The following is a 27,907-nucleotide window of genomic DNA, read 5'->3' on the forward strand; positions in this document are numbered from 1 at the left end:
CTCTGCAAAGCGGAGTTGTCTTTGAAATGCACCCGAGGAGCAGAGCGCATGCCCTTCTGCTATCAAGGCCAAGTCATCCGTCTGTGTTTAAATAAGCTCCCATGAAGCTCCCATTTTCTGTTTTCACTGTTTCTTTTGAGAATTGATTTGTTAATAAACCTGCTGGAGGGACAACTGTTTATGTAGCATAGTGCTTATAGAATCATCAAATCATTGAATTGTTCGGGTTGGAAGGGACCTTAAAGATCATCTAGTTCCAACCCCCCTGCCGTGGGCAGGGACACCTCCCACTAGACCAGGTTGTTCCAAGCCCCATCCAACCTGGTCTTGAACACTTCCAGGGATGGGGCATCCATAACTTCTCTGGGCGCCCTGTTCCAGTGCCCACCACCCTCACAGTAAAGAATTTCTTCCTAATATCTAACGTAAATCTCTCCTTCTTCAACTTAAAACCATTGCCTCTCTTCCTATCGCTCCACTCCCTGATAAGGAGTCCTTCCCCATCTTTCCTGTAGGCCCCTGTGCTTTCCAAATGTTACTGGAAGAAGCCTCCATGGCATCACCGGTTTTACAGAGATGGATGTACATAGGTCTGTAGACTCGTTGGAGGCCAAGGAGGCCTCCGTGGCAGATGGCAACTGGAGTTGGGAGTCCTGGCTCCCAGCTCATTTTGGAGGTGTGCCATGGGGGGCTTGCGCTTGCTGTAGAAGATCTTCAGACCCAGACAAGGCGTTCATTCCCTGTGGGAACAAAGCTCCTCTTCCCACCCTGCTGTTCCCTGTGCATCATGCTCCTCTGGGTATCTCTCATTCTTCATCATGAGGAGTGTTTTGCACTCGTAGTTAGGGCTGATTTGGGACCACTAGTGGTGTAAATAGGGGGCAGTGCCCCCAGTGTCAGCGTACGTACACTGGGGTGAAGCCACTTTGTGTGTCATCGTGCTAGAACGTCGCTGCTTTAATGAACCTTTATTGGATCTATGTGTTAAAATGTTTACTGGGTGCATCGTTCACGCTGCGTGCTCTCGGTGGTGTGGCAGTGAGCCTCGTGTTGTCGGCTTCACCCAGCCAGCATCTCGCACCCGGCTTCACCCTACTGTCAGCTCTTTCACATCTTACAGAGAAGGGGGTTTGGGCTGGCGGATTTAGACCTGAGCTCTGGTTTCATTGCAGGAACCGGTACCTTTGTTCCTGTTCAAGGCAGCAGATTTGAAGCATTACAACTTAATTGTGTAAACTAAGAGAGGCCTAACCGTACCTGCTGGAGTCATGGAGGCCTGAGGAAAATGAATGCTCTAATATTAGTTAATTGCTTTGAAGATGTATGTTGAAAATAAAGTTCTAAGTATCTTGGTAAATATTGTTTCCTTTATTACAGCAATGTATCTCATTTTATGGAAGTCATCTGCAGTAGCATTCAGTCCGTGGTGATAAAGCAAACCCAGCAATGTGCTTTACAAACCCCCCTGCAGGGCTGGTTTGCGTCGATGGCTGTTCAAAGCCCGAGGATGCTCACCGGCACACGCAGCAACGCCAGCAAAAAAGCCGAGCCCGTTTCCGTCCCTGTCTGCCTGCAACCACAGCCTGCAAACCACAGCACCTACAGACGTCACGTACGTCCCTCGGCGCGATGAAGGAGGTCGCTCCTTTCTCACAGTTTGCGGTCGCTGCAGAGCCCTCCCAAAGCGACGAGAAGCCAGCCCAGCTCGGCGTCGGCGGTGCTGGTTTCCCCGCTCTTGTGCCGGCAGCGGTACGGCTGTGCCATCAACCCCCATGCTCTTCCCCCTGCCGCCCTTGCAGATTCCTGGCTGTAGGCTACGGCATGTGGCGATTTGGTCAGTGGCCAGAATAAACCAACGGAGGGAGTTGAATAAAGAGCGGGTGTTGGCACATGCACAGACGTACTGGCGGGGAGCTGTCGCTGGAACAGGATTTCCACGGGCGGCCAGCTTGTTGGTGTTTGCCACCAGCTGAGCCCCGGCACAGCAGGCATTTTGCATGGCTACGGGAGTCACCTTCCACATACAAACATCCCTGGTCCGCTCAGCTTAGCGGCAGCTTTTCCAGCCTGTCCCACGGGCCTCTGGATTTGATATGCAAACAGGATATTAGCCAAATAAATAAGTAGTTATTATTAGCCAAGTACCTTGCACCTCAACTGCAAGGTGGTGGGACGCCATGGAGTTGCTAGTTCTGGGGGAAGTGTGGTGGCTCAGGTGCTTGCAGGAGCCTGTGTGGCTTAGATGATGTGCTGCACGAGTTGGGGCTTGCCAGGGCCTGAAGGCTTCACGATCAGTAGATGAACTGCCCTTATCCAGCTGAGAGGTGACAAAAATGTGTTTGTTTCCACCTAGTCTAGGTTCATCTCTAATAATAAATTTCTTGTCTTCAGACAAGACGTTGTCTTGGTTGTTGTCCTGGACGTTGTCTTCTTTGGATGAAGACCTGCATGTTCTAGCTGCCCCCAAGATGCGTAATTTTTCTCTGCGTTAGTATTACGTATTTCTAATGTCTCTCCTTGCTTTGCTTCAGTGTCATTTCTTGGTCAGTCTGCTTTTGAAGCACCTAAATTAAAGTTTGCTGTGCAGCTAAAATTAAACGCAAACTGGTGTTTGCTTCAGAAGACCTGTCCTCATGTGTTGCTGCCACGCACACCAGTCAGTTACTGTTAACTCATAAGAAGTAAGAGGATGGTAGATCACATGAATGTTATTGCACACTGAGCTGTCAGTTCATTCCCCAAAAGCATGCAGAGTGGCTCAGTGTGAGGATTATTTTCCATCATTTATGTTTTTATTGTTTTCCTTCTCTATAGCTGCTTGCATTAATCTTGTATGTCCTATCGGAAAAGACAGTCCGCAAGCTCCTTATCTCTCTTGTCTACATCATATTGGTCTGTGCTGACTCTTGAGTTATGTGCCTAAGGACATTTTAATCATACTTCCACTTGCACATGAAAGCCGTTGCTTCATCCTGCATATTTCCCATGATTCTGAAGTCATCACAAAAAATATTTTACTATTTTTTTCTCCTTAGAATTGCAAGCACTGTCTCTAGCAGTCATATTTTTCTTTGCCCCCCCCCCCACCCTGATGTGCAGACCCCAGAATGTATTTCTTGCTGTATGAACAGTTCAGACTGAATTTTTCAAAAGTATGTGAAGATCAAGGCTATGGATCCTGAGAAACCAGTTCAGGGCAGCCTGTGCCTGCATCTGCATCTTGTTTCCCTATCTCAGAGTGTGCTGGGAAAAGCCATGCTGCTGAACTTGCCCTTTCTGAATCAGATCCCTTCTGAAGCATTTCTTTCCTTAAAAACTCCAGCGGGTGGACTTCGCAAGTGGCAGCCTTATGGTAGTCCATAACCAAACCTGAAGGGCAGTTTCCAGTTCTTCTTGCCAGCCCAACAGAATTTCCAGTTGTCCCCTTCATTTCATGATCAGGGCGAAGTCAAGGTTACTTGGGGATCCTTGGATGGGAACTGGTAGAATTTTTAATTTTTTGGGGGGTTGAATCTAGGGTAAAACCTGAATTCCCAATGTTTGTAATTTTGAGAACTGGTCTCAAAGGCTTTCAGATTGTCACATTGTCATTGCTTTTGCCATGATAGTTATACTCATCCTTTTAAATCACTTGAGTTGGAGACTTTTTTTTTTGGTCAGTTGACACTAAAGTTCATTGTGAATTCCGTTTCAAATAGTGGGTGTTTAAGCAAAGGTAGGGAAAGAGCCCGTGATTCTATGATAAATCAATACCGGTGACATGTACGCACACAATTGATTCCAGAAACTAGGTAAAAATGTGTCAAATTCCCTAGCTATGTTTAGTGGACAAAGAATACCACCTTGAGTGCTGAACAAAGATGAAATTGTCTGAGGAAGGAACTTACAGATGTATTAAATGAAAAAGTTTCAGTGCTTTGCTGTGCTCTGGAAATACCAAGAATAACAATTTCCACATGCAAAAAAAAAAAAAAAAGGCAAAAAGCAGCTCACCTCTTTTGTGAAAATTCCTCTTCATTAAATGTGGTCTTTCAGTTCTCACACTGAAGGCTTTGACCTCTGCAGCTGTCTTCACGGTGACCTGCATATCTTGGAATATTGCCATTACCATACCATACCCTTCCACTGTGGGAGATGCGGAGAAGGGAGGTTGCTTCCACCTCTGCCAGGGTAAGAAGCAACTTTCTTGTTCAACAAACCATTTTGAGCGTCCACTAAATCTATTATTAGTCACCTCGAGACATGATTAACACGAGGAATTTGGGCCAGAAGAACTGTCTGTCTTTATTATGCAAACCTCATGTCAGAAAAAATGACCCATGTGTCTTTTGGGCGTTATGTTTGTGTAACATATATAACAGTGCCAGAGAAAGTGATATTGTTTCCCATTTAAATGAACAGTTTAGCTCTGCCTACGAATAGTCTGTAGTTAGTGTATTTTTGCCCCTGAGTGCACTAAAACTTAGTTTAAAGGATCACAGCAATGAGAGAAATTGCGCGTTGATTTACTTAAGACGGTATTTTCTTGCTGCTGGGTTGGTGCTCTGTGCACTTAGTTCGGGAGCTGTCAGATGCCTGTACAGCAGCATCCTCAGCACCGTGCTGTGGCTTAACCCTCAGACGAAAATAGGTGCTTTTAGTGGAAGAGTCGCATCCTATTACCTGTTAACTCTTGAGATGAAACGAATGCGTAGGTAAGCAGGGGATGGGCAGTAGAACTCATTTTTTGCATGTTGTCTGTTGGCTCCACCAAGCATCCACCAAGAGGGGTATATGTTGAGGTGGCCCTACAGGCATCTGTCTGCACAGCCGAGGCCAACATGTATTCAGACAAACTCTTAGCAGCAAGAATTGCTTTCTTGATTACATACTTCTGGGTAAACGAGCTCAAAGTAAGCGACATTTCTCCAGCAGAGGGTACTCTCTAGGAAGTCTGGTGCATGCAAATGCCTATTTTAATTTCACATTGTGTGTGTATATCTATCTATCTGTATATGAACTCTATTTAAATTTCTTAGTGAAGCTCATAGATGACTCCTGGCCTGCTGTAGCAGTGCCTGTGGCTAGGGTCAATGGTGGTGTGTTGTCCGCTCATGGCTCGAGGCCATGAATCCACAAATGATTTAAATTGCAGAGTTCTGCCTTTTCACTAGAATAGAATTAAAATAATTAATTACAACTTTATTTTATTTTCGAGCGATAAATTTATTCTGGTTTTGTTCGTTTTCTTCATGACACACAGCTGAGATGATGAAAACTTGCTTGTAATTCCTGTAGGTCTTGCAGTGTTGTGCATTGCAATTAACATTTCATGGTGTGCTTTTATGCTACAAAATAGTAGCTCTCGTTGAATCCGTGTCTTTTCCAAATATTATGAACTTTGTAATTCTCTTGTAATTCATATCATTGTTAACATTAAGAAATCTAAACCAGGGAGCATTTTGTTGTGCTTATCCGCAGAGAATGTGATTGGAATACGTACAACTTTACTTAGTTTAGGAGCTGTACCCACCTCCAGCGAGGAGTTCAAGCTGAACCATGGGGTTGGTTTGTTGCGGGTATAAGATGATGTTAACAGTAAAAGGATGGGGCTTCTCTCTGTTGTAGCCCAGGAGAAGATGCCGAGGGATGGGTCCCAGGGATGCTGAGAGCAGGTAGCTGTCATGAGCGCAGCCAGTGAAAAATTAAGTGGAGGTCTTGATGCAAATGGGATGAGGGAAGACATGTTGTCATGAGCAGGTCGCTGTTCAGGGACTGTACCTGAGTGATGGAAATGGAGTTTGACTGTTGGGAAAATGGATTATGATGAAGAGTTTACTTTCTATTGGTTTATTATTTGTTTTTGTTTTTTGTTTGTTTTTTTTTTTTATTCTGACTTGAATCAGTTTCCAAGATCTATATTTGGTTTCTACGTCCTTCATATCATATATTGCAGCTCAATCAGCTTAGCAGTTATGTAATGCTGACCCACTGAAGCTGTGTCTGGAAGTTTCCAAATACCATTTGGTTTCTTTCAGTCTGCTTAAAAGAGAGAAGGCCAAATAAAATCAGCAGATGAGATGTAGCTGGCGAGGCAGTTAGCATGGCCTACCATTAGAGCTACCTGCTGCTGATCATTATACGTACCCGATTTCAGTTGCTTCTGATAGGTTCCAACAGCATTTAGCGTTTTCTAGGGCAATGACTTCTCCCAAAATAATGTAAAAATACTTTTTTTTTTTCCTTTAAATTTCAGCCAAGTTGGCTCAGCTGTTTCCCAGACAAAGACTGTGGGGGAAAAAGCGCTCCATGGTTTATTCCCTGCCCTAGTTTCAGTGCTTGAGTATTGGGGAAGGGCTGGTGAAGCTTTGCCGTGGGGTGGCCGAGGCACCACCAGGGATGCATCTCCGTCCCTGTGAGGGCACCGATGGGAAGAGGTGAGCCCACAGGGAACGGCATTGTGCTTTACTAGAAGGAGAGGATGGATAAGATGTCAAAGTCATGCCAAAGACCATACCGAACCAGAAAGATAAAATAACGAGCATCTGTTGATTCATTAACTACTGCCTTGTTCCATGCACTGGGGAAGGCTGTGACATAGAAATGATCATATTCCTTTACTGTGAGGTTTTTGGTATTTGTTGATCTGTGTGTGAATGTCTAGGTGAAACAGTGGAGGAGATTAATAATGCAGAGGTTCAAATCTGAAGATTATGCATAAATGAAATCTGAGTTTGACCTTTAACCGCTCTGAGAATAAATGTGCAGCCATTTCTGTCTGGAAAAAGTAATAGAGGGCACCATTTTCAAAAAGCGACAAGATCTTTTAGGAATAAAACTGTGTATCTTGCTGTCATAAAATTCAGAATGTACAAATGGATACTCTGTGGGGCTCAAAAAAAAGTATTAAACCTCTGTAGAGTAATTTTTAAAAGTCTTTTTCAGTTAAACTGGTAGCCACGTAATGAGCTCATGGACCTGCACACAGTTTGTATTATAGCTGGGTGGGGAATAGGGTGTCCATCAGCTCTGTAAAACCCGAATTATTTGAAATGGGTTCAGCCAGGCAGTCTGCAGGGCAAGCGGTCATAAAAGTATGCTAGCGCCATAGTCTAGTGTCTCTTGTAAATTTTTTTCATTGTCTGTAATGATTTTACCATATATATGTATATAGGTTAACCTGTACTGGTCAGAGCTGATTTATTGTTGTAGGTGTCTATATCAAAGGTCTGGATGGTGAAATACGTGCTATTAACAAGCCATTTCTATTTAGTAAGCCAAGTGGAATTTTTGAAGAACGTAAAGGTTGCTTTTAGAAAGGACTCTCATCTGGCCGGCATCCAGGGTTTCCAGTCAGTGAAATTTTTAGGTGAATATTTGGCTTTAAAGACGTGGCAAAACCCCTTGAAGCACATGCTGAAGGCAGAGGGTAACTCCTTTACTGAGGGTGGGAACCTCGAGGGTACCGTGGTACCATGTAGGTCACCACCATCAGTACCTGAGCTCAGATTTTTGCAGGTGACAAACATCTCACCTGCTAGGAGTACCCCAAATGATGCAGCAAGCCTGGCTGCGGGGGACTGCAGGGGGCTGTAGGACACGTCCTGCTCTGGAGGTTGTCGACAGTTCAGGAGGTCGCCCTGGTCTGGTACCATATACCTTCACGGGTAGGTGTTTTCTATCCTGCTGTGATAATCTGCTCACTGCCATCCTTAGCAGGGTGGGAGGGAGTGTAGTAAATTCTCAGGGGTGATGGGATACTGCCCTAAAGACAGTAAATAGCAACTCGTGTTTCTAAAACATCTTATCATTCTTTACTTTCATTAAGCACGGCCTTTCATGGTGAGGGTGGAGTGAGTAATCTGGTATTCATCTGTGCAAGCAGTTGAAAGGAAATTCTAATTACTTAACCTTTTACTGCCGGCTCCACACGCTCAGGTTTACCCAAAACTCATCGCTCGGGGGTAAAATCCCGACCCTTACAAAGTCAGCAAGAGTTCTGCCAGAGCTGCCTGCATTTCCCCGCCGAAGCAGGGCAACGTGTGTTTTGTTCACGTGTGTCCGTACACTTGGGGGCTTCATTGCAGCCCCTGTGTGTCACGTGTTTTCGGGTTTAATGGCCTACTGACTGCTGACTTTACTAATTTCATTTACTTTTTATTTATTTTATTGGGTCGCGTTCCCTAGTGGCTTCCCAGAAACCTTTGGGGCTGATGATTTAATTGTTAAAAAGTTGAAGGGCGGTTGGTGATGGTTTTAGCTGCTTTTTGAAGGCTTTGGTGTCCATGGAAGGTGACTTACAAAGCAAACAGCAGCTCTGCAGAAAAGGGTGTCGTTCTCCCATCAGCCGGTCACTGCACCCTTGTAAGGTCAGGTGTTTCACCAGTTTGAATTTCAAACCATCCTTGTTCCTGTATGAATGGTTTGCATAACCTTTTGCATACACAACTGGCTCCCAAGTGCAAGGTGGTGGTTGCACCATAGACCTTGGGCACCTCATCTCCACCCCTTTGCCAGCTGCTGCCGCCGCTGTGCCCGCCTGTGAGATGGGAAGGGTGCCGTTGGTAACTGTGTTTGGGAATGCCCCGTGCTCAGTCTCAGCACCAGAGTGTCTGCTCCGCTGTGTATTATTCATGGGGTTTTGTACAAGCTGATATGGTGTTCCAAAGCAATAGGAGGAATTTTGGCAAACAGTTCGTTCTCTTGTAAAAAGCATACTAATCTTTGCAAATACTGAGGCAAATAGAGGAGGTGTTTTTTAAGGTATTCAAAATACTCTTGCCAAGTGTGTCGTACGGTATTCACTGCAACTGAATGCTCAGAAATGCGCTCAGAAATGTAAGCGCATCTGTGGCTTTGAAATGATCTGTCCGACCCTCGAAGGCATCTGACGCATAGTGCCTATGCCAAAGGAAGGGTGGCACACAGAGAAAGCAATGGAAAAAATGCGTTTTTGTATCAAGCATCTTGTAACGCTTTACTATAGCTGCAGTATCTGGTACAGGAGCCCCTTTGGATAGTAGGTCTCGCAAAAATGGGGGATTGTGTGCTTGCATGGGGTTATTAATTTGCAATTGAAATACTCAGTCTCTCTTCTCAAGAAGTCCAAAACAATATCGTTACAAGAAACTCTCTGCTCATATACTATACAATAGCGCCTAATTATAAATTAAATGTTTTGGTCTTTTGACTGGGTTATGAGAGATGCCGTATCAGGGCTGTTGGGCTTTCGGGCCGTGCCCACATCATGGTTGCTGAAGGGGAAGTTGTCTGTCACAGCCCGGGTATTTTGGGGGGCTGACGGTAGTGAATGAAGGAAATTACAGGCTCTGGGAAAGCATGTTAAGCTATGAATCATGGAATCCTCTTGTTCTGCTGCTGTCAGCTGACAGGCCTTTTTCCGTAAAACGAAACCCGTTAACACGTCCTTTGTCATTTTCAGTGACTCAAAGGCTTAGACCTTCTGCAAACTCTCGGTCTAATAGGGGATTGTGCCTGTTTTTAGCCAAACCCATTTTTGCATGAGTTGGTACTCTTGTGCGTGTCCAGAGTCCGTGTTTGTACCAGTGCACGTCCTTTCCCCCTAGAGTATGTGTCTGTCATCTTGAGTACTTGCCAGTAGCTGTAAGAGGCATCTCACGGTTAGACTGGGTACCATCAAATCCACATTTCCCCAAGCTTCCTCACTAGCCAGCACTGCCAACATGTTCATTGTGCTCTCTTCTTCCTGCAGATTCCCCGGAACCTCTCAACTTCTTGCTTGTATTGAGGCACTGAGGGATGCGTGTATTATATTTATTTGCGTGTGGCAGAGAAGGAACACAATACTGGCGCTATCTTTATTTTACTTACTGTATATGTATATGCCTCCCGTCAAAGAGTGTGATAGAAAACCTTTCTCCTGCACATCACTAGTTCCAGGGCAGCATAGCTTAGATCAGGGTAGTCTGGAGCTGATGGGTACTCGGCATGAAATAAATGCACTGTGTCAGCTCTAACATCTCTCTGCCAAAAAAATCACAACTCGCGCTGAAACTTTTGTGGTCACTGTGACGCTGAGCACAGTGTGCCGTTGAGCAATTTTCCTGTTGTGAAGTGGATAAAATGCCCCTTCATGGCCAACAGGGAGAGCGGTGATGAAAATCACAGGTAGGTGAAGGCGTGCGGTGCACATCAGTCCCCTCACTGGGGAAGGGGAGTGGGATACAGCTATTGCATCAGCTGTAGCTCGCTGTGCTGTCAGCACACGTGTGGTCTGTCCAACCCATGGATGCGTATCAGTATGCAGCATCTGCTGCTGCTTGCCTGGCAGCAGTGCCACAAAGACCACTTTAGGGAACTGGAAGAGACCTTGGGATAAGCATGAGGAGATGGATCTCCATGTCATCTGGCTTGCTTCATGTTCACTGGTTTTGTAAATTATTTTTTTTTGATGGTGGTTTTGAGGATTTCGAAGTTTTGCAATTGATTTTGCCAGGACCAAGATTTTGTTTTCTCTATGTCCTAATAAAAATAAATGTGAAGCTGTAGCTGGTGATTTGTGAGCTTAGTTTCTATGTTTAGTGGGATCTAATCTTCTGATTCTTCTTTGTAATGCATAGCCTAACAGTCAAATCCATCCTGCGTTCCACTTGGCTGTGCACCACTTAACTGCTTGGTGTTAGCAGAATATATCCTAATTTAGTTGAATTGTTGTTACTTCTATGCCATTTTAAGCAGCAGCGATTGCCACTCATTATCATTAGGCTAAAACAATTGCCTTTAGAAGGATCCTAATAAGGAGGACGTCCCAATTAAGTAGAATGTGTTGTGCTAAGAAACTCCATACCAGCAAAAATGTCACAGTCACATGTTGTAATATAATTCTTTTATCTTGTCTTCCTAGAACATCTGCTCTAATATCTCACAGAGGTACTCTCTGCTTTGGATGATGATCATCCGTTCTGGCTTTTGATGAAATCAAATCCAACTCAGCTGGGATACTGCCCTCAAAACGATCACATGTCTTTGGAAAAAACTGCTCTGCAGATATGCAGTTACTAAAATTTCCAATTGCGAGGAGCCAGAGACAAAACTGCTTAGACAAAACCTCCAAGCTTGGCCAGATGAAATAAAAAAAGCTGTCCTTGCGTACTCAGAGGATCGTTCTTTGCAGTGGTTCTGGAAGTGAATTTCTGGCTGGTGAGAACCCAAAATCTGCAGTTTGTACAGCTTCTGTTTGTCGTTTATCAGTGGTTACTGCCGTTGATAATTTTTTGGCAGGTTTTGTTAGGCTCTCAGTTCTTTCATTTTTAAGCATCATTCATTTGCTTTTCTACTGCTTTTTCCAGGAGAGAAAGGGTGATCTCTTGTGGTTAAACTGCATAACTAGAGGCCTTATGCTCCTTTCTTGGTTTTGTCTGACATTTCTTATTTCACCTTGAATTAGTTACTAAGCTCTCTAGTGCTTTACTTGCACTTCATCTGTAAATTGGACATTAATATTACTGTACCTGCTTAACACCCGTGTCTTGAGGCTAAGTGGAAAGCTGGTAATACTCATTAATGTCTTTGGGTAGTAGGTGTTAAAGACACACAAAGCAGTGTCCCTTTAGTCTCTTGCATCTGATTCCCGTGCCTGTTCCACCCTTCCTCATTTGGGCTGCTCTGCCTACTCTAAGACTCAGATTCTGGAAACTTTATATCACCACCTAGCTTTCCCAAGCGCTTTGCATTTTCTCCATGCAAAGCCACTCCCTGTTATTTAACCAGGCTGGAATGTGTGGAAAGAAGACACTTTGCACTCCTTGCCTTGAATGCTTTCCAGGTCCTCTGTTAACTGAAAGCACTGGCTGATACGATTAGCATTGAGGTTTTCCCCATAGTCTCATTTCTGTAAGAAGTCAAGATGTTTTCCATCTGCCTGCTGGTCAGGTTGACAGGCTGAGCTCTGAGGAATCACGGTGCAGGTTGCTTCAAACAACAGAAACCATAGGGTTCCTTTCCAAGTTCGAGCTTCTGCGTGGTGGTTTGTGTCCCTTTGTATCGATGCTGAGCTCATGGTACCGGTGTTCCCACACCGTGCTTCAAAATCTGGTTGGTACCTGGATGGTGCACGATCCTCACATGCTCTTGGTTGCCATACCAAATGTGGGGTTAGGAGAGTTTTTCTGCATGTTGGAATACCTACCGTGTGGGGTTTGCTCCTAGTGAAGTGTATTGCTATTGCAAAGGCAGCCAGCAATACTTTTGTGCCCTGTATTTGTTTCCCGTAGGCCTTAATGTTGTAGATCTCAAGAATGCTCTCTGGTGCTGGGAAGTATTTTGGGGCTTGTGGAAGAAAAGGGATATATTTCTGATTGGATGTTTCGTGAGCTCTTGAACTTCACATGATCCTTTACGAGAGCAGGAGGTTGGACTCAAAGACTTTCTAGTCCTGTGTTCCTGTGTTTAAAAAAAAAAATAAATAAAAATTATGGTGATAGAGTGGATTTCCTACTCCTAAACATAGTCCTAGGTAAGGTCGGCATTTACTTGAGCAATGTAACAAGCAACACCACGTTTTGGGGACTGTTCAGGGTTAACTACCATTTTCAGGCTCATTTTGTACAACAATTTGCCTGATATCTGTCCTGCATGCTTAATTTCTATAAACTCTTAGTAGGATCCAGCTATTCTTGCAGTGGGAGTATAAGCTGTTCTCCAGATATGTACCTTTGCTTAAGATGTAATAGATAGATAAAGAGGGAGGTCAAAGATACTTTGAATTATTTTCCCTTGAAAGTAGGAGCACTTAATAACAAGAGAGCGGCAAAACCTTCATGCTTCTATCCAGACTCCAAATTAATCTATATAAAGAAATCTGGGCACTCTTTCCAAAGGAACAAATGGTGAAATGTGGAAAAAAGTATTTTACAGTCTTTACAGTGCTTATATTTTTAAGTCAAAACAAACACATTTGTGTTGGGTTTCTGCTAGATGCCTCAGCACTGATGCTTTGAATCACGTTGTCCAGTGGGCATTTTTATTAGTGTCATTGGAAATTTGTTTTGGTTTAGACCATGGGATTGGAATACTAAAGGAAAGGGAGGAGGCAAAGAATTCAAAATGTGGATGACACCAGGTATTGCAGACCCATGAATATAGGCAGTGCAGACTTCTTGCTTGCCTTGGTCTGTCACTTTGTATACAGATGTATTTATATAAAAAAACTAATTCAGTGATAGTTGAGGGGTCATTTGATCTTGGTGAATTTGCTGTATGCTCAAGCAATAGCTCGATTAAATGTCTTCAAACTCCTTGAAAAACAAATACAAACTTCAGATATAGGAGGTGTATGGTACTGAAGCATGTTTACAATAGGTGAGAAGAGGAAGGCTGGAGCAATAACTTCAGACCTGCAGTAACTGGAACTGCAAGTTTAAACTTGCAGTTCTGTATCTCTTTCATACTCTTTTTTCTGAGATGGACTTGCTGTTGAAAATGCTGCTTTAGGTGGCAAAACTGGTTTGGGACCAAACTGTGGGATGTCTGAGGATGCGACACAGCCTTGCCCCAAACCTTGCTGCCCGTTCCAAATAAACAGACTTGCCATTTTATTGCTTTCCACATTGTGGTGGTATACAAAAGACTGCTTGTCTTATTTTTTGCTGTTTTGCCCTTTGATCTGCCTTTGCGCGATACGAATAGCTGTGCGGTGCCAAGAGCAATATGTGGTCCGTGGAAAGCCAGCAGCCTCCTGTGCCTGAGAGAAAGTGAAGTCCTACTGCTGGTCCTGGAGAATGGGCACTGTAGGTGCCAGCACTTCAGGAAGCAAATGTTTTGCAACAGCTGGTACATACATAAGCGCAGATATCTGTCTAAATAGAGGAACAGAGGAGGGGGCTTAGGTATTTTTTTTTTTAATGATTCCTCTGTATTTAGGTGAGATTTGGGCTACAAACCCCATATTTCTTCTGCCCTGAAAGCTGCAGAGGTCACAGACGCTGCTGCGTCTGGTGTTGGAGTTGCTCTTGGCCATCAGGTCCTTCAGGCTGTTTTGCTGGGGAGGCACGGAGGAGCGGGGACAAGCTCTGCCAGGGCTGCTGCCAGGCACTGAGTTTGGGATGTTAGTGTGATGCATGCACACGTCTTCTGTCACCCTGCAACGACAGCATGGGCAGCTCCGTGGCAAGCTCTAAAATGTGTATGCAGGAATGTATGTATATTTGTGCCAAAATCTGCCTTGCAATGGAGGGTTGCGCATCAGCCCAGCCCAAGAGGTGGGAATGTGCGTGGGGAAACTGGAATAAAGTTACCAGGTACCCCTGGCTTCGGATGAGTTTGCATGAAGGTTTAAAATAACTTTTCCTTTTATAAGTTTGGGCATCTTCAGTCTTTGCTTTGACATTTTATGCAATCCTTCTTTGGTTTGAGATTTTTAAGTCCTTGGGGATTGAGCTCTGGCTTGTGTTTCAGCTGAGCCCAGAGGGCAGGAAAAATGTGGAGTGTATTAACTGTACATCGGATTTTCCCTATGATGATGTTTTTTCTCTAGAGATTTGGGAGGGGGAGCATTAGGAGCTTGTCACTGTGATTTTCTTTGGCATACTGCTGATTTAAAAATGAATTCACTTGCGTTTCTCTTCAGTCTTTTACCTACAGACTGCAGGGTACCCCGAGGCCAAGGGCAAAGTTTGAATTGCCTTAAATTTTGGGTATGGCCCATTCTGCGTATGTTTCCTTGCAGACAAGTCCTAGACAGATCCCTGCCCCAAGGAGGGTACAAAGGAGGGGAAGCACCGAAAGAGGTGACAAAATCCGAATACACTTGAGCGCTTTGGTTGTCTCGCCTTGCTCCAGTGGTTCACAGCTGTCCTAGATGCAACGTGCGGCTGCTGTACATTGCTGGGTGGCACGTAGCAGCCAGGGGCGTACCGGGTGAGTCTGGCCCCGTATTCATCAGGCAACAACTGACTGCTTAATTTCCACTCTAGTGAATCAGAGGGAAGAAGGAGGATAAAAAAATGGGCAGAGAAGTGCACAGGGTTGAGTAACCGTGCAGAAAGGAAGGACGTTGAACAGTGCCGGTTGAGAGAAAAGACACTGCCATGCATTTGTGAAGATACTGCACGGAAATCTTTGGTGTGGAATGACAGATAGCACCAGCGGCAACAGCCAGAAAAGCTGGGAAAAAAGGGGGGAAAAGTCCTGTTTTTCAGGACATTGGAAACTTGAGGTCCTCACCTGTTTGTCAAGTTCAGTAGAGTACAGCTGAAGACATGGCTGAAAAAGCAAGCAGGTAATACCAGTTGGCAGAGAATTAAAACAAGGAAGTTGAACTGTAGCCAAACCAGTGAAAGCTGGTGGTGGTTATTTAAATGTTCCTATTTATAAAAAAGATATTTATAATCACAAAGTTTTTACCCCTTTCTGCTCCCTCTTTCATTTGCTGTGCTCTCTGCTTGCCAGGAAGCAATTCCCTACCATAGCCTTTCACCAGCGAATTTGAGCTTTACATTAAACACTGATACAAAGAGAGCGGGTTTTTCTTCTAAAAAGCATTTTATTCACTTTTCTTTAATCATTTTTGGGGAAAACAGTTGAAGCTAGAAAATTGGCAGAGTTGCATGCCCGAGCCATAGAATTCCCTTTCTCCATACTGGCAAAAACCAGATCTGATCCAGCAAAATTATGAGAGTTATAAACGATCTTCCAACACCCCACTGGTCACCCGCTGTGGTCAATTATAGTTTTGAAGCTGGCATATAAGTATCAGATGCTTGGCTATTGCATGTCTTTACTGATCTCCAACCCGAGTAAAACCCTTTGGCGTGACATATCCTATAATTTGTTAAGTTTTCTAACAATGGAGCATTTTGCATTTCATTTGCACTTTTCAGCCAAGAACCTAAGAATACGCTCCCCTCGCTAAAGGACAGAGTGATTAATCATCAGGGCTGTTGGTAAGGAAAAGGCCTGTCTGTGGGAACGGAGTCATAGACAAAGTAGAGAATAAAATGTCTGTATCCCATTGCTTTAATCACTTGGAGAAATAGCTCCTGTACATATTATGATTTTAAACTATTTGAATCTTATTTGTAAAGTCCTTAAAACAGTATTTTTTTCCACACTTAAGGTGTGTTTTCACAGGAAAAGATCTTCTTGTTGAATATTCATTTTTTTTAAAGATACAAACAAAGCTGTTTGTGCTCTATTTCTTCTTTTTAGAAATCTCGTAGAATATTAGATCATTTTCACATCTGTTTTCTGCAGGGAAGACTCTTCCAATTTTGTTTTAATTTCTATCCATTAAAATGATAAAGAATAATTAAATAAATGAGAAATATTTCCAAGAGAGCATACTTATTAAAATATGCAGGCAAGTCTGCGTTTTAAATCCAGGTGTTGGTACTTCTCAAGCTCTGTACATCCCCAGAATATAAGTGTTGAGCACCGCGCCAAGTGTTTATGCGAGTCGGCCACTGAGCGATGGCAGGAGAATTTGGAGAGTTTGATAAGCGATTGTCACTTTTTATCCCTTACCTCTCTGCTTTTAATTCTTTCCTCTCTGTTGCTGTGTCAGATGTCCTGCTCTTTCTCTCCAGGGCTCTCGTGACCTTCCAGACATGCGTATGATTTTACTGTGGTTGTTACAACCCCAGGACCAGAGCCAGGGCTGGGATTACGGCTGCTCCTGCTCCTCTATCTCCAGCATTCAAACTGGCTATTAGGGAATTTGTTCTGGTGTTACTGTTGTGGGCAGAGGGTGATCTTGGTTTAGGTTGCTGTCTCATGGCCATGGTGGACAAGGCCTTTGGTCCCAGCTTTCCCGCTGTATACCCCTGCTTTTTGTTTTGAACGTGCTTACGGAACCTGCCTCGTCTCTCTCCTCCTAGGATGGGTGGTTTTGGGTCCATGCTGCAAATATGACTTTCAGACTAAACTATTTGGAGGGAGGAGATGAGTGCGAGGAGGGGATCCAAAGCAGCTTGGTGGAGCTAGCAAGGTGGCTGAGAAGCATCCCCCTCTCAGGCACGTTACCTGCTCTTGTGATGTTGCAATGCAGTGAGGCTGTTTCGTAACTGAAGTAGACAGGGATTAAGGTGGCCATTCTGCCTCGAGACCGCCAGTGTTGTACCTATGGGTAAAATTATTGCTCAGTAGAGTTAGACACCATACATTTACTGAGCTGGACAACTAGGTAAGTTCTTCCCCCTGAAGAGAAACACTAAATATGTACCTCTTCCTTAATGTGTTTTTTTTAAAGTCCGCTTGATCCATAAGGACGGAACTTCTCTCCTGTGCTTAAAAGGAAGGAATGGTAAAAGCTAATGGAAAAAATACGTGTCCTACTCTGGCTTCTTTTCAAAGGTTATTGTTGCATATCACACAATAGGAGATAAGATGAAATTTAATCATAATAAAGAGGTACAATTGTACTGCCTCCATCAGGTCTCAACCTGTGTGTATCCCAGCGGGACTGGGAAGATGATGCTGTGGAAAGCATGACCATAGCTGGCTGTTTATAGACCACAGGAAGGGAGGAGGGCTTGCACTCCAAGCTGGACTTGTGTGCATCTGTTACCCAAGGGTGGTAATGCAGTGTTTGCTCTTGTAAATAAGTTCTGTTTTTTAGTATGACAGTGATTTTGACTAATAAACGTGTGCCCTCTATCTGCGCCTGAGGGTTTAGATGTCATGGTAGAGAGTGACTTTTGTGCCTGAATGAGCGTGTATGTAAATTGTTTTATGTCAGTAGCTTTACTGATGTCCTGCCCCACAAAAATTCATAGCTGTAAGGGCTTCTGCATGACGGGCTTTTGAAGCCCAAGCAGTTCAATTGCCAGGAGTTGTATTTGCAAAAAGAAATTCAGTAAGCCCATCAATGACACTTTGACCATCTTGATGCTGTCCATTATTTTGGCAATGGTTAATGGAATTCCCCTTACAGGAAAACCCTGTAGATGTATTGTCTGAGATATCATTTTAAAGCCAATCTTTAAGAATTCTTGTTGCTGAGATACCATTTTCTGATAAATTTGTATGGGTTTGGAGTAGCTTGTAGGAAGCTTCTCTGGAACCCTCTTGACCTCCTCCTTGGGCAATTCTCTAGGATTTTCTGTAAGAATTATCCCTAGGTGACATTGTAAGTGACTGGAGGATATTCAGAAGAGCTAACGAGGGCCACTTCTGAAAGCATGAGTCATCTGTGACATTGAGTTACAGATGTTGATTGTCTTTGAGCTCTACACACAGAGGCTGCGTCTTAGAATTTCCCCAAAATTATGTGGTGCTGTCAGCGAAGTCATCCATACTGGCTGCAATTACATTGGGCTTCTCCTTTCTTTTTATCCACTGTAGGTGTTCTCTGCCTGCCGGACAGCTTGAACCTTCACAAAGACCAGCAAAGGTCGAACAAACCTGGGGAAGTGCAGATGTTCAGCCAGTCAGAGCTAAGGACCATCGAGCAGTCTTTACTTGCTACGCGTGTGGGGAGCATTGCTGAACTCAGTAAGTACAAGGTTGTTCATAAGGTTTGGGTTTCTGTCCTCGCGGTAAATCAAAGCTGCTTGCATTGCCTGGTCATGAAGAGGAGAGATGAGGGGGCACATGTCATGTTGAAGGAGATGCTGGGTCAGATCTAGCCATGTTTATGCTCCATGGCCAGTTTGAAAGCTGAAGCCGTAGGAGGAAAGAAGACTCACGCAGTCTCATAGCAAACGTCTATGATTTGTTTGTATACAGTGCTCTCATTTTTAAAGGTGAAAGATGCTTTATTTCATCTTCCCTACGTTGCATTAGAGAGCACCTCACAGCTTGGCCAAATTTGGAAATGTCTGCCATATCGGTGTCCTGTCTCATTTCACTGGGATGCCTGTTTTGAGATGGGCAGGCAAAAACCTGAAGGCTGCAATTAGTTAAGGAAATATTGTCACAAATTTAAAGCAGAGCTAGTTCCACCTGTGTTACAGAAGGTCCTTCACCCTGCCTTTCCTTCTCCAGTTCCAGCAGAGGAAAGGACTCAAACCTGCATCAGAGGAATTTGCGCCCAGAAGATAAATTATTTGCTATTAATCAAAATACTTTTTGAGAAATGTGAGAATCTATGGTATCTGTCAAAATCTGAAAGCTTTGATTTCAGCACAGGTAAATTTTAGGAGATAAATACCATGTGAATCCTCATGTGACGTGAGATAAAATTATCATAAGTGCCTTTTTTAAATTATTTTTTTTATTAAGAGAGAAGCCTTCCAATCACATGTTTATGGTATAGTTAGAGATATGAAGCTATGGGCGGGAAAACAGAAACGTTCAGACAAAAAAGGGACTTCTTTTTTTTCTGAGGTCTGTCAGAAATACTGTCAAGTACTTTTTCCTGAGACCCGTTAACGAAATTTTTGGGAGAAATGGAAAAGACTGAAATCTATGAAGATACAGGCTGCCCCGCTTACTGTTGCTCTTACTGCTGAATTCCGCATTACCAGCATCGTAAAGAATGTATATAGGGATCTAATGTTCATTTTCCTGGCGCTTTCTGTAGCAATGGCAGTCTCCTCTGTAGCTCCATCATATCATCAGGGCTCAGTTCGTGATCCGTGTGGAGGCACCACGGATGTTTGTCTGCAAGCCAGAAAATGAATTTCTGTTTTCAGCTTGCCGATTTTTCTCTGCTCTGGTGAGACATCAACAAGTCAAGAGCACTTACATGCCTTAGCGTGAAGCGTTGCTCCCTCTCTGGAATCAGGTGTTTGGTGTTGTTCAAATGAAGTAATTTATGCTTATTTATTTCACACACGTGAAACCCACAACAGTACTGTCTGTGTGCCAACTAAATTATGCATGATACAGCTCTCTTTCTTAAAGTACATATAGTTGTTGTTTAATAAGTAAGTAACCTGTGGATATTTCAGGGCGTTTTTTTCCATTCTGGATTTTTTTTGAACCCCCATATGCAACCCAAAAAGCCAGACTCCTTAATCCTCCCCCTTTTATTTTTTTTTATTTGATTTCCAGACTCTGTCATCTCTAAGTAGTCCTACCTCAGATTCAAGTGCTTGGTTGATAGGGTTTGCTCTCTCTCTGTCTGTTGACTGCAAACACAGGTAAAACACTCTTCAGGGTGGCCAACTCGAAGAAAAGAGCGCATCAGTGGGAGTTAGATGCAGCTGTCAGAGAGAGGTTGGCACCTCCAGCACGCTGGTAGCCCTCCAGAAAGCCCTCTGGACAACCATCGAGGGTACCTCCCCAGCCACTGCAAGCAGATGCATGTCGGGGGGAAGAAGCGGTAGGAGGAGTGGTAATTGGCAAAGCTCGCAAGCCTTGATGCTCAGTTGAGTGTAGAGATCTTTGCCGTAGAACAGTGCCGGCGCAGTGCTCAAAACTGAATTGTGAAACGTGGAGGGAGGCGCGGCGTGTCCCGGGGGATCTGGGGGAAAAGCCTAAAATGCAAGGAAAAGGGGAGGAGCGGAGGGTGCAAGGGAGTTTGCTCCTGCTTCAGTGCTTGTGTATCTGTCTCTGACCCAGAGGTTAGAGCAAAGCCTCTGCCATGGAGAGAGGCTGGGGAACCGCAGCGTGGGGGCAGAAATGCTGAGCAGAAGGGCAGAAGCCCGGGGGGAACACCTGGAGATCAGGGTGCGTTGGCTGGGAGGGAGTAGGCGAAGGAGGATTTATCATTGCCTGGGTGGTGCGAGGGGGATGGAGAGCTTTAGAAGTGGCGTTGTGGAGAGGAAAGAAGATATGGCAAGCTCTGGCGTGGAGAAAGTGGGATATGAGGGAAGGGTTAGGTACATAAAAGGCCCTGCTCTTGTGGGGGTGAATGAAGGTGATGAGGGAGACTCTCTGGATAGGAGGGAATTAAGAGGATAGCACTTGTGAAAAGGGGGAGGAGGAGGAAGATGGCAACCAGGAGGGAGCAGCAAGGTCAGACACTTGGCCTGTTGGACCAGCAGAGCGGGCAATCCCTGGGCATGTGTCTGCAGTGTCCCACTCACTGGCTTGCAGTATCCCAGGAGCCAGGACTTTGTTTCCGTTCTCTTCAAAAGAGCACAGAAAACAAGGGCAAAGAGTGATCTTGCAATAAAGCAATTTAATTTTATCTCAGACAAAAAAAAAAAAAAAAGAAAAAGAAAAAAAAGCAATTCTAATTGAATGAGATTTCCTGTAGTTTATCAACATTAATAATTCAAGTATTGCAAGTACCCAGAATAACTAGAATTAACAAATGCCCCTGTGCTGAGGAAAGGCTTCCCCTGCTCTCTGTTCCGCCCAGCATCCTCACATGCAGTGGTGTGGCCGGCTGCTGAGCTGCTGGAGACTTTGGGAAATCAAATCTGTCCCCTGGAAGACGACATCTGGCAACCAGGGCCCATGTACTGCCCAGTGCCTGTATTTCAGCTCAAATTTTCTTAGTTTCTTCACAGTCTCTGTGTCTGTCCCAGGTGGAAAATAGATTTACAAGGTGAAAAGCTTTGTGTCTCATGGTATTTTCAGACTGCCCTGTACGTGATGCCCTCATCTATCTACTCCATTCGTTTGTTCATGCATGCTGTTGGTGAATTAGAATAGACTGTTTGGGTGAGCCGCGTCTCCACGGGGTGTGACAGAGGCGATAGAAAATTGGGGAAAGGTGGGATGGTGGCCACAACCGTAAAGGAAGGGTAGCACCATCTGGGAGAAGAGAGAGAAGAACCCAAGCTGCTGTTGAGGGGTCTTCATGGCCAGAAGGGTGCAACTAGCCTCATGGACGCTGTTCCTGTCCCCACCTCAAACCCTGCTTGCCTGAGCCTGGTGGTGCTTCTGTTCACATCTCCTAGGCTTAGCAGGCAGCAAGTGCTGGTCTTCGCTGGGACAGCCCTGCCCTGCCTGGCAGTGGCCGGGCGAGGTGGTGCCGCTGGCCCTGGGGCACTCTCCCGAAAATAGGAAGAAGAGGCGTTGTTGCTGACTTAGGGGAAAAATCAAAGGAAGGTTTCGTCTTCAGGACTTAGGAGAAGAATGTAAATAGAGACCTAATTCTGCAACGCAATTACAGTGGTAATGCGTGATTCCAAGGAAAAGGCTTGAAAAATTAATATGAAACCTTATTCATTAAAATATAATGAACGTGGCACAAAGTTAAGGAACAACAATAAATTTGGCCTACGTTATATTGGCATTTAGTATTCAGGAATTGTAATTGCCTACTACAGTGTGTTTTAAAATAATGTAATTTCATTTGAAATGCTTATTATATAGAGAACATTGGGAAGAACTGAAGCACAGCAAAAATAATAGGATTTTAAACAGTAGCCTGACAGTATTTCACTGTTGAATCTTAGAGAAAATATTTCTCAAGACTTTTTTTGGTTGGATTTTTTCTGTTTGTTGGGTTTTTTTCCCCAATTTTTCCTAAAGTTTCCTGTATTTCCAGACCAGACCAGACCAGACCTGGAGTAGAAGTGGAATAGATCAGGGTTGGGTTTTTTTTTCAGAAAGTTTTGGGAATTCTTCTAGATTTCTATTTCTTCTCTTTTATTTCCTCTGCCTTCAGACAGTCTATAAGTAGACTGAATAGAAAGAGAGAGGAATATTAGGGAGAGCCTTGGCTGTTGGCAGATCCCGTGATGCTGCGTTTTGACCTTTTAATGTTTTTCCCAACTTCTTTATATGCATGTTTGCAATCCACAAATGTTTATGTTGTTTAACTGCATAGCGCTCCAGCACACCTATTCATCACTCATCTAAAAATACCACTGCTGGCTTGGAGACCAGATGCAGAAGGGATGAGGCTCGCAAGTGGAGGTCGCTGGTGTTTTGCTGGATAAAGGAGGACTCTCTTTCTCTTGCGTGTCCCCATAGGGGGTGACAGGGAAGAGCAGAGCCTTAGGATAAGCTGGCCACCAACCCTGGCACCAAGAAATATTCCTCTCTTGTTGCCTTCATGTGAAGACCTTAAGGTGCTAGCGTACATCTGAGCAGGGAAAACCACCCTGTGCTGAGGGGCGTGCGAAGGGCTGCAGAAGGTCAGTGCCTCTCGAGCCATGCAAAGGAATAAACTGTGGTTTAGGATCTCATCCAAACTGTCTTCACGCATGTCATCAGGTTAGAGCAGGAAACTGACTGGGGCTTGCTCTGAGTCCAAAGATAACCAATCCACTGTGGCTTTCCTGGGTGGGAAGTTGGCCACGCAGGCTTGTGTAAACCACAGTGACTGGTGGCGGTTGTGGTATTACCCTGAGTGTTAACCACAACAAGTAGGCATTTTTATTTTAAACTAGGGTAATCTGAAGATGCGGGTGCAACTTAACACTGCTGATCTCAGAGCTTTTTAGCCTTTGAATGGTGTTTAACTTACAGGAGCTCTCAGATTCGATGTTCAGGCTTGTATTTCCTCCATGTCACCACTCAGGTCTCAGCAAGGTTTTCCTTTTTGCCATTGAAACGATGCTACCCTTCCCCATCGTCCTCTCTTTGCCTCCGCAGTGCTGAATGTATATATTTCCAAAGTAACGGCTTCCCAGTAGATCTTGGCACACTTTTAGGGATGAAAGAAAGGGTTACTTCTCACGTGTAAATAGGAATGTGATTGCACATACCAATGCTGTTTTTCATTTCTCCTCGCAGCCCCAGCCGAGGAGATGATGAAAGTCGGCATCCCTTCCCTTGCCTTTTCATCTAGTCTCAGTCCTCTGCATCCGACAGGAGGGAGCACTGCAGGAGCCGCACAAACCGATTCATGTCCTGTTGTCGTGGTTTAACCCCAGCTGGCAGCTAGGACCACGCAGCCGTTCACTCACTGCGCGTCCCCCCATTCCCCCTATAGGGTAGGGAGAAGAGGGAGAAAAAGGAAAAAAACCTCATGGGTTGCAATAAAGACAGTTTAATAGAACAGTAACGGAAGAGAAAATAATATTAATGGTAAAAGAATATTTTAAAAAAAGAAAATGATGCAATACAATTGCTCGCCACGCAATTGACTGAATCACGGATTCCTGCTCTCTGGCCACCCCCCATTTATATACTGAGCATGACATCTATGGTATGGAATATTCTCTTGGCCAGCTTGTCCTGTCTGTGCTCCCTCTCAGCTTCTATGGGAAGCTGAAAAAGTCCTTGACTTAGTACAAGCATTATTTAGCAACAACTAAGCAACAACTGTTGTGTTATCAACATTATTCTCATACTAAATCCAAAACACAGCAGCTACTAGGAAGAAAATGAAAATAGCTGAAACAAGGTCGCCTGTAAATACGAGGTTAAACCCAGGCTTAGGAGCAAGTAAAGGTGCTTGCTGGAAGGGTGGCATCTGAAGGAAGGTTGTTGTAAGGACTCTGCTTATTTACAGCCAGAACAAAAACCGTGTTTGTCAGGTATTTTTCTCAGACGAAGCATCACCGTAGCGGAAGACCAAAGCTTATTTCCTGTGAACGGTTATGTTCGTGCAGCGCAGTGCCGAGCTAAGTGGAGGTACCAGCTGAGACCTGCAATTCAGGCAGCAGTGCTCCCTTCAGCCTAGGGTCTGGCCATAGACTGGCAGCCTGTGTGGGCAGTCTCCAGATGTGATGATACTTTTCTGAGTGCTCAGTGGTCCTCCGCTGTGTTATTGCACGAGATCTCTATGTCCTCACTCTCCCACCACTTTCTGGGCATCTTGTTTGCAGTTCCTCTTCACTGCCACCCACACGTCATCCACTCTGTGTGTAAGAGCTAAAAAGAGAAATTGTTGAGGTGCCCCTTCGTCCACCAGCAGAGACAAGAAGGCAGATTAATGCTATGTTTAAGTGCTAGATAGTTTCTTGCCTCCATTAAGTGCTAGCTGGTGGCTGGCTCCCCTACCTGCTACTCCGTTCTCTTTGCAGCCCCCCTCCAAGTGATGGATCTGAGCCTCCATGTGCAGGCTCCGTCTGTGCACAAGAAGGGGTATGGGTTGCTTAACAGGCCCAAAGAACCCCACACTTTTCTTCCCTTCCCCTCAGATACCCAGTGTCATAAACCATAAAGCAATATATTTATTTATTAGTGGAAACAAGGCAGGAGGGATGATAATTTGAAAATACCAGTCCACACTCTGCTAAGGCTTCACCTTCCCTGTCACTTCCCTGCTGACCTGGGGGGTGGATTTGTTTCTTGCGTTACAGGGGCTGACTGGAAGCAGCTGTCACTTGTCCGGGTCCCAGTCTGCAGTCAGGGCTCCTCTGGGGGCTTCCGCCATGGGGGAGGCTCAGCCTTCTTTGCCTTCCTGGGGGCCAAACTGGGGTCTGTCCCCCACGTAGGTGGTTTTGTTCCCCCAGGGCTTCTACCTCATGCATTGAAGTCCACTCAGGCTTAATGGTTAGAGGCAGAAGGTATCGCCTTGGTGGGTGGGGGATGCTGGAGCTCCAAACCTCCACCGCCCTTCCCCGATACGCCAGTGTATTGGGCTCAGGACTGCCCCATGTACAACACCCTTGAGGTGCAGACTCCTATTCACCTCTGAACTCCTGTGCATCGCAGCACACTTGGAGTTAAAACAGAATTTTCCTTTCCTTAGGTTTGCAGTCTTCCCTGTCCCTGCTTTGTAGAGCGCAGGCAATTGCCAGGCCAGGGTGAGCACTCTTCAGCTGGTCTTCTCAGCCATAGGGGGCTCTTAAATTCAGAATTTGAGGACGTGGGTCCATGCTAGGCCAAAGAAAATCCAGGGACGGTGGTCCATAAGGCAATGGCTGTCCGCATAGAGAAGGCTTTGCATTAGGTCGGCGGATGAATAGCTCATCGAGTCAAAGCCTGCTTTGTTTGGAGTTGATGTGGTTTAAGGGGAATCAAACACAAACATCATGCTTGCCACACTGGATAGGAGATTTTGAGGGTAATAGTGTTATTATAATAGGTGTGTTAACTTGAAAAAGTTTAATTATTATTGTGGCTTTTTTATGGGATATATGCAATCCCTAATTTCTCAGTCTTCAAAGGCTTTGCAAACACTAAATCGCACACGAACACGTACTCTGTAATATAAATAGAAGCTTCTTGTGATGGTGGGATAAGAGGAGATAAAAGGTTAAACAATCTGTGGGAGGCCACAGGGAAGCCACTGTCAGGAAATGCGCTGCTTGTATCCTGGTCCTGTGTTTTGGCGCTGAATTCGGAGTTTGGGACCACAGCTCCTTCGTTTGCTCTTCTGTGGGAGAGGTGAATGGCTGTTAGGAGAAGAAAAGGTTGCCTGGGGTAGCAAATTCACATAGAAGCACGACGTGGGCAAGCAGAGATGGGGAAATTTCTGCAAGGTGAGCTCGACGGTGAATCTGTCGCACGTGGGGTTCTCCACTGACTGCAGGTTATGGTGCTCCAAGAGCACCCACAGCCTGAGGCAGCTGGCTCTTGAATCGGGAGTGTACTGTGTGCCAAGGTTAGCATAGCTTTATGTTTGGAGATACTTGATGCTAAGAGCATATGCACAGTAAAATACATACTAAATGCCTTCCAGTGTGCCCCCACCCTAGCTCTCTGCAGACTCCTTTCCTGGTATAGATGGGTCGTCTTGAGTTAATGATAGCACACCCTCCAATAAATCATTTGAGGAAAGGTTTTCCTCGAGCAGTTTTTGCTCAGCTGACTGTTGAAACACAGAGATTGATGTAACACCAGAGGCAGAGCAAACATGAAGGAGCAGCGCAGCTGAAATCAAGAGTGTGGGGATGGCTGGGGCCGCCGACTGAGCGGGTGGCTGGAGGCGGTGAGCTGCGGTACAGGAGACACAGTTCAACTACTCATACTCACCTGCGTTCATGTGCTTCCAGACGTACGCCAGGGTGAGCTGGAGCAATAGATCACTTCGGTGCAGAAACCAGGGGCAACAGGGAGGGAGAAAGGGAGAGAGACTTAGCTACAGTACGGGAAGGATGCAGGATGGCCATGACTACCAGGTAGCAGTTGGATTGAATAGAGCTTGGTTTATTATCAGGGTTATACTTCATGTTTTCAATACAGTCTCCCCAAAGCTGGTCCTGAGCAAAAGCTGTAGATCCAAGACCTTTATACTGAGGTGTGAAATGAATCCAGGTCAAGAAAGTGAGTTTTGCACCTGACTCGTGCTTGTAAGGGAGGCAAACTTGAAACTACCATCCGAGTTGTGGAAGTTGGCATCTCGAGTACAGCTCCTTGGCCAACACTTCTCCTGTTGGTGGTCTGGACAGGATGCAGAAGAACGTTAAGGGCTCTGAAGAACCGACATGACTCCAGTCTGTGGCTCTGGCCCACTTGTGCAGGAGAAAATGTTCATCCAGGTAGCAAAGCGAAGCAGCAACACTGCTGCTGTCAACGAGCCCCACCGCAGGGCATGATTCCTGAGAGCAGGCTACGCACATTCAAGTCATGGACAGCTGGAGGGATGATCAGACCAGCATTATTGAGCTGATGGGTGCTGCCTGCAGGATGCTGTTGAGCTAGAAACATGGCTGGCTGCTGCTTCGCACGGTGCCGTAACGGGGCATCACACAGAAAGAGGTCTGCGATGACAACAGATCCTCCTCCCTCCCCTGGGCTTTGAAGGAAAGACACAGGCCAAAGAACTGTGTGGCTTGTCGACAGTGTGCAAAGATACCATCATTACATTGTTCTTGTGGTTTTTAGGACATGTGTTTGGAACAAGAAGAACTTTAGGTAGGTGTCATAGGGAGCAGCTGTGTAAGGATCAGTCCAGTGTCGTTCACCTCGGGGTTGCGGTTGTGCAAACATGCACCCAGCTGAATGTTTTCGACTGTGGAAGTTTATCCCTCTGAAAGCAGTGAGCCTGCTCTTAGGCAGGCATGACTGCAAGATCAGGTCCATCATGACAGACCGTAAAATCCCACAGGAAGCTGCTCAGACATGGGCACTGGGCATCCATCGTTTCCTCTTTCTTCCTCCCCTTTCTGTTTTTCTTCATCTTTCCCCCTCCTCTGTTACAAAATTGGAAATGGATGTGTTATTTTTCAAACACTGGGCTCTAAAATAGTAAGAGATAGGATAATACCTT

General features: G+C 45.1%; 1 protein-coding gene across 3 annotated transcripts in view; it reads left to right on the top strand.

Moving 5' to 3' along the window:
• The window catches only part of ABTB3 (ankyrin repeat and BTB domain containing 3), a 180,805-nt gene that overhangs the window by 84,241 nt on the left and 68,657 nt on the right, over positions 1 to 27,907 (top strand). For all 3 annotated transcript variants that reach the window (XM_054219397.1, XM_054219484.1, XM_054219575.1), the window contains exon 2: positions 18,301 to 18,450. In XM_054219397.1, the coding sequence (XP_054075372.1) occupies positions 18,301 to 18,450 (150 nt within the window). The remainder of the gene's footprint in view (positions 1 to 18,300; positions 18,451 to 27,907) is intronic.

This window comes from Rissa tridactyla, chromosome 1 (assembly GCF_028500815.1).
Source record: "Rissa tridactyla isolate bRisTri1 chromosome 1, bRisTri1.patW.cur.20221130, whole genome shotgun sequence".
Taxonomy (NCBI): domain Eukaryota; kingdom Metazoa; phylum Chordata; class Aves; order Charadriiformes; family Laridae; genus Rissa; species Rissa tridactyla.